Source organism: Staurois parvus, unplaced genomic scaffold (genome assembly GCF_062004578.1).
Source record: "Staurois parvus isolate SC_StPar_1 unplaced genomic scaffold, SC_StPar_1.0 ptg002407l, whole genome shotgun sequence".
NCBI lineage: Eukaryota > Metazoa > Chordata > Amphibia > Anura > Ranidae > Staurois > Staurois parvus.
In genome coordinates, this window is record NW_028320203.1 from 2501 (window position 1) to 9434 (window position 6934).

The window sequence follows — 6934 nt, forward strand, 5'->3', positions numbered from 1 at the left end:
CATGGGGGGGGGGGTATCAGGAGGGCACAATATTGGGATCAGGAGGGCACAGCATGGGGGGTATTAGGAGGGCACAATACTGGGATCAGGAGGGCACAGCATGGGGAGTATCAGGAGGGCACAATACTGGGATCAGGTTGGCACAGCATGGGGGGTATCAGGAGGGCACAATACTGGGATCAGGAGGGCACAGCATGGGGGGGAGGTATCAGGAGGGCACAATATTGGGATCAAGAGGGCACAGCATAGGGGGTATCAGGAGGGCACAATACTGGGGATAAGCACAGTAAAGGTTCCAGGACTCTGCCATCCCGGGACAGCTTAGTTAAAAGTGTGACTGTCTCGGCAAATCCGGGACAGTTGGCAAGTATGATGTAAAGCAAAATTATCATGGGGGCCCCCATGCACCTGGGGCCCCTGGGCAGTGCCCATACATTTAGATAGCCCTGATGTGGACACCTGTTCCAGTGACAACTAAGAGAGGATTTCCTCCCACTTCCTGTTTTATGCCTGCAAGAGAGGAATTCAAGGAAAATCTCCCCTGTGCGACAACAAACAGTACCCTGGGAATATGGAAAAATAGCACTGGACCCATTGGCATTGCTAACCAATAGTATCGTAATGATGCTGATATTGGTAATCTGGGTATTTGCCAGGTAGCTTCTACACCCAAGAGGATCTTGGGAAAAAAAAGAACCTGACAAGTTTTTAACCACACCCTATTACTACTATCCCTGTTTTGGCTTTGCACAAATGTCAAGGGTGACCCCATACTGAGATTACTAGGGGACTACAGTTACCAAACTCCTTCTGAAAAAAAAGCTAATTGCCTGGCCAGGGGTGGACTGAGAACTCATGGGGCCCCCCGGGCAATAGGGGATCATGGGGCCCCTGTGTCCTTGCTAAACTCAAAAAAGCCTATGAAAGGTACCAGGGGCATCTCATGGGGCCCCCTACTGACCCCAGGCCCTCGGGCAGTGCCGAGTTTCCAAATGGTCAGTCCACCCCTGTGCCTGGCTGTCCCTGGCTTTAATGAATTAAATCAGAAAATGTCTGATCTGAAAATCAGACAGCTAGGAATTTAGAAGGGAAAGGCCAACAATGGAGTCCTCTGAGATCTCTTGGTGTTTGTTTCCTTTAATAAAGGAAGAGATAGAAAGTAATAGAAAAGGGATAGAAAGTCAGAAATAGGATTGAGAGAGTAAAATAAAAAGACTGATGGACATGGAGAGAAAAATAAACAGATTGATGGACATGGAGAGAAAAATAAACAGATTGATGGACATGGAGACAACAAAAAGAGAGAGAGAGAGAGAGAGATGGAGAGATGGAGAGCGAAACAAAGGAAAAAGAGATAGTGAATGTTAATATCAAGAAAGGAAGAAATGTATGTTTAATGGAACATTTAGTTAAATACTTAAAGGAGACAGCAAGAAAGCAGAAGAGGTAGTGATCTGGTCAAAAGATGTACTTGTGTGCCCCCTGTAGTTCCCTTTATGACCCATGTAGTCCCCTTTAAGACAGTGGGGCTTATTTATTAAAACCGGAGCTTGAAAAATCTGGTGAAGCTCTGCATAGAAACCAATCCTTTTCCAGGGTTTTTTTTGTCAAAGCTAAAATTGCATTGAATTCAACCTCTGTGGCTTTACAAAGAGTTAAGTTGCCTGTGAATAGTGACAAGTCAGCAGGTGACCGAGCTGTCCAGACAGACTGGGGGAGATTTACTGAAACTGGTGCACACAGAATCTGGTGAAGCTCTGCCTAGTAACCAATCAGCTTCCAGTTTTTCTTTTTGTCAAAGCTAAAATTGCATTGGATTCAACCTCTGTGGCTTTATAAGGAGTTACGCTGCCTGTAGATGGTGGCAAGTCAGCAGGTGACCACACTGTCCAGACAGACTGGGAGAAGTTTACTAAAAGTGGTGCACACAGAATCTGGTGAAGCTCTGCATAGTAACCAGTGACCACACTTTCAAGACGGACTGGGGGAGATTTACTAAAAGTGGTGCACACAGAATCTGGTGAAGCTCTGCATAGTAACCAATCAGCTTCCAGTTTTTTTTTTAGTCAAAGCTAAAATTGCATTGGATTCAACCTCTGTGGCTTTATAAAGAGTTAAGCTGCCTGTGGATAGTGACAAGTCAGCAGGTGACCACACTGTCCAGACAGTATGGGGGAGATTTACTAAAACTGGTGCACACAGAATGTGATGAAGCTCTGCATAGTAACCAATCAGCTTCCAGGTTTCATTGTCAAAGCTTCATTGAACAAGCAGAAGCTAAAAGCTGATTGGCTCCCATGCACGGCTGCACCAGATTTTGCACTTCCCAGTTTTAGTAAATCAGCCCTAGTGTGTAAAGGAAACTCCTGCATACATTGTATCACAACTGCACAATTTTCTCTATAAAGGAAATCTTAGAAAAGTGATTCACCTTGCACTGAACTCTGAAGGGTCTTCAGATATTTCACCGTCAGCTCCAGGATATCTGCTTTCTCCAGTTTGCGTTTTCTGATCTGGAAAAGGAATAAATGTCACTATTACACTGTTGTCACCCATGAATGGTGATCATGGTGGAAGATGATCGTAGGAAAGGCCTGTGCTTGGTCCTACACTTACATTCTGGGAATAATTCCTCTCCAGGAGAGATTTGAGCTGCTCCAGGGATACGTTGATCCTGGCTCGTCTCTTCTTCTCCATCAATGGTTTAGAAACCTGCAATTACAAATGAATGGAGTGTTACATTGTGTCACACCAACACAGAAGCTGATGGCATTGCATGGGAAGATACCATGCAACCAAAGAACTGACCTTCCTGAAGCTGCTGGGCTCCCTGGACTCTGTGTGGGTCACCATGGTGGAGGAGAAGGAGACTTGGGGGACACCAGAGAGAAGAGCTTGTAGCTATGATGCTTCCACTGAAGGAATGCCCATATATACCATCCCTCTATTTACATGTCAATGGGACACTTGACCTGCAGCCTCTGCCTTCCAAAAGACAAAGAGTCACTCCAATGTCCACTCATCCATGAAGTCTTTTATAGCTCAGGGACTGAACTCAGCACTGATGGACTTATTGAGCCTTCTTGTATGGGGGGTGTCAGCTCTGCATGGACAGACAGACACATATGGGGTGTCATAGATGACTTGTGCAACCTACAGGCAGTGAATTACACTACTGACTCCAGCTGTAAGGAGGAATGTAGGAAACAATTGAGGACTGTCTGTGATACTTTTTTATTTGCACTAACATACAATTTTGAGGCCTGTCCTGTATGTTGGTGCAAATAAAAAAAAGTATCATGGACAGTCCTCAATTGTTTCTGTAGCAAGTGCACTAAAAGAGCTACAATCACCTCGAGGAATGTAGGAAACGTTATTACATGTCTGGTATAAAAACAAACAGAAGTTTTATAATAGTAACAAATAAGTATCCATGTGTGGAGAAGGGTCTGAGGTGGTGAATGGGGGGCTTGTTACTGGGGGTTACTGGACTCCTCTTGTAGGGTGAGCAGGCAACTGAGTCATATTGATGGAAGACAGCAGTGGGAGGAGAAGAGAAAGAGAGAGAGAGAAGAGAGAGAGAGAGGGGAGAGAGAGAGAAATGAGGGCGTAAGAAAGTAGGGAAGAGAGAAGGGTGGAAGGGAGAGAGAGAGCAGGAGAAGGGAGGAAGGAGGTGAGAAAGAAGGGAAGGAGATAGAGGGAGAAAGAGATGGAGAGAGAAAGGGAGGGATAGGAAGAGGGAGAGAAAAGATAGGAAAGAAGAGACAGAGAGAGGAAGAAAGAGAGGAGAGAGAGAGAGTGTAGAGAATACTAGAGAAAAAGAAGGAAAAAAGGGAAGGGAGAGAGAGAAGGGAGGAAGGAGGCGAGAAAGAAGGGAGAGAGAGAGCGAAGAAAGAGAAAAAAAAGACTGAGAAAGAGAGGGAAGGAGAAAGGGAGGGATAGGAAGAGAGAGAGAATGTAGGAAATAAGAGACAAAGAGAGGAAGAAAGAGAGGTGAGAGACAGGGAGTGGAGAGAGAGTGAGAGAGAATACTAGAGAAAAGGAAGGAAGGAAGGAAGGAAGGAAGGAAGGAAGGAAGGAAGGAAGGAAGGGAGGGAAATGAGTGAAGAAAGAAATGGAGGTGCGAATAGGAAAAAAGAAATAGGAAAGGCAAGAGGGAAGGGTGAGAGGAAAAAGGAAGGGAGGGAGGAAGGAAGGAAGGAAGGAAGGAAGGAAGGAAGGAAGGAAGGAAGGAAGGAAGGAGAGAGAAATGGAGAGATAGGAAGAGAGAGAGAAGGAAAGAGAAAGAAAGAAAGAAAGAAAGAAAGAAAGAAAGAAAGAAAGAAAGAAAGAAAGAAAGAAAGAAAGAAAGAAAGAAAGAAAGAAAGAAAGAAAGAAAAAGAAAGAAAGAAGAGAGGGCATGGAGAGAGAGAAATAGAGAAAGGAGGAAGGAGACAAGAAAGAGGGGAGAGAGAGAGGAAAGAAAGTGAGATTGAGACAAAGAGAGAATAAAAGGGAGGAGAGAAGGAGTGAGAGAGAATACTAGAGAAAAGGAAGGAAGGAAAGAAAGAGAGAAATTGAGAGATAGGAAGAGCGAGAGAGAGAAGATAGGAAAGAAAAATAAAGAAAGAAGAGAGGAAACGGAGAGAGAGAAAAAGAGAGAAGGGAGGTGAGAAAGAAGGGAGAGAAAGAGGGAAGAAAGAAAGAGAAAGAAAGAAAGAAAGAAAGAAAGAAAGAAAAAGAAAGAAAGAGAAAGAAAGAGGGAGGGAGAAAGAAAGAGGGAGGGAGAAAGGGAGAGATAGGGAGAGAGAGAGATAATGTAGGAAAGAAGAGACAGAGAGAGGAAGAAAGAGAGATTGAGACAAAGAGAGAATAAAAGAGAGGAGAGAGAGGGAGTGAGAGAGAATACTAGAGCAAAAGAAGGAAGGAAAGGGAAAGAGAGATAGAGAAAAAAAGAAAAGAAGAAATAAAGAGAGTGAGAGAGACGTAGAAAGGAAAACAACATCTAGGAAGGGGAGAGAGGGATTGGAGGAGAAGAGAGAGGGGCAAGAGATGGATGAATGAAAAGTAGGGAGATGTGAGGATAGATCGGAGAGGAGGGAAGACTTGCAGACAGATGAAGACATTTGGTTTATGTATTTGGATTCGGATATCAGAGAAGCAGAATGACACATTTGGGGAAGATGAAGATACATTGTTGCAGAAGCATGATATCCTGGCTGGTCTCCATGTGGCAGTTGGTGGGTCACAGGTTTCTTGTTCCTCCTGTAGAGGAATGAACATCCCACACCTCATCCTACCCCCCAGGGAGGCACACTCAGTCCCCTCTCCATTCACAGACACCCCCTCCCCCCCCCCAGAGAGAAGGAGATGTGGTCGTCCAGCAGTAGCTCATTGAGCTCTGACAGCAGGTTGTCCACTATGTCTAATGGGCGATTTTCTGCTCTCTGGAGGTCGGAAGTAAAAGATGAGGACATGTTCCGCTCCAGATGAAGACACAAGAAACATAAGGAGCAGTCAGCACCCCCGGATCTCACAGGGGCTCAGCCCTCCCCACCATTTATTACTCATCAATAATTCCCCATGTATCAGACACATGTCCCCCCCCCCCACTCATCAATAATTCCCCATGTATCAGACACATGTCCCCCCCCCCACTCATCAATAATTCCCCATGTATCAGACACATGTCCCCCCCCCCCCCACTCATCAATAATTCCCCATGTATCAGACACATGTCCCCCCCCACTCATCAATAATTCCCCATGTATCAGACACATGTCCCCCCCCCCCCACTCATCAATAATTCCCCATGTATCAGACACATGTCCCCCCCCCCACTCATCAATAATTCCCCATGTATCAGACACATGCCCCCCCCCCCCCACTCATCAATAATTCCCCATGTATCAGACACATGTCCCCCCCCCACTCATCAATAATTCCCCATGTATCAGACACATGCCCCCCCCCCCCCACTCATCAATAATTCCCCATGTATCAGACACATGTCCCTCCCCCCCCACTCATCAATAATTCCCCATGGATGAGACACATGTCCCCCCCCCCCCACACTCATCAATAATTCCCCATGTATCAGACACATGTCCCCCCCACTCATCAATAATTCCCCATATATCAGACACATGTCCACCCACCCCACTTATCAATAATTCCCCATATAACAGACACATGCCCCCCCCCCCCCCCACTGATCAATAATTCCCCATGTATCAGACACATGTCCCCCCACCCCACTCATCAATAATTCCCCATGTATCAGACACATGTCCCCCCCACTCATCAATAATTCCCCATATATCAGACACATGTCCACCCACCCCACTGATCAATAATTCCCCATGTATCAGACACATGTCCCCCCACCCCACTCATCAATAACTCCCCATATACCAGACACATGTCCCCCCCCCCAACTCATCAATAATTCCCCATGTATCAGACACATGTCTCCCCATACTCATCAATAACTCCCCATATACCAGACACATGCCCCCCCCAACCCATCAATAACTCCCCATATACCAGACACATGCCCCCCCCCCACTCATCAATAATTCCCCATGAATCAGACACATGCCCCCCCCCCTACTCATCAGTAACTCCCCATATACCAGACACATGCCCCCCCCCCCCCTCACTCATCAATAATTCCCCATGTATCAGACACATGTCCCCCCCTACTCATCAATAACTCCCCATATACCAGACACATGCCCCCCCCCCACTCATCAATAATTCCCCATGTATCAGACACATGTCCCCCCCACTCATCAATAACTCCCCATATACCAGACACATGCCCCCCCCCCCCCCACACTCATTAATAATTCCCCATGTATCAGACACATGCCCCCCCCCCCCCCCCCACTCATCAATAATTCCCTATATACCAGACACATGTCCTCCCCAACTCATCAATAATTCCCCATGT

General features: G+C 46.2%; 1 protein-coding gene across 1 annotated transcript in view; it reads right to left on the reverse strand.

The window, feature by feature from the left end:
* The window catches only part of HES3 (hes family bHLH transcription factor 3), a 4583-nt gene extending 1643 nt beyond the window's left edge, over window positions 1-2940 (reverse strand). Inside the window, 3 exon segments of the mRNA XM_089665917.1 lie at window positions 2432-2513; window positions 2617-2712; window positions 2809-2940. Of these exon segments, the coding sequence (XP_089522043.1) occupies window positions 2432-2513; window positions 2617-2712; window positions 2809-2940 (310 nt within the window).
* Between the last annotated feature and the right edge of the window lie 3994 nt (window positions 2941-6934).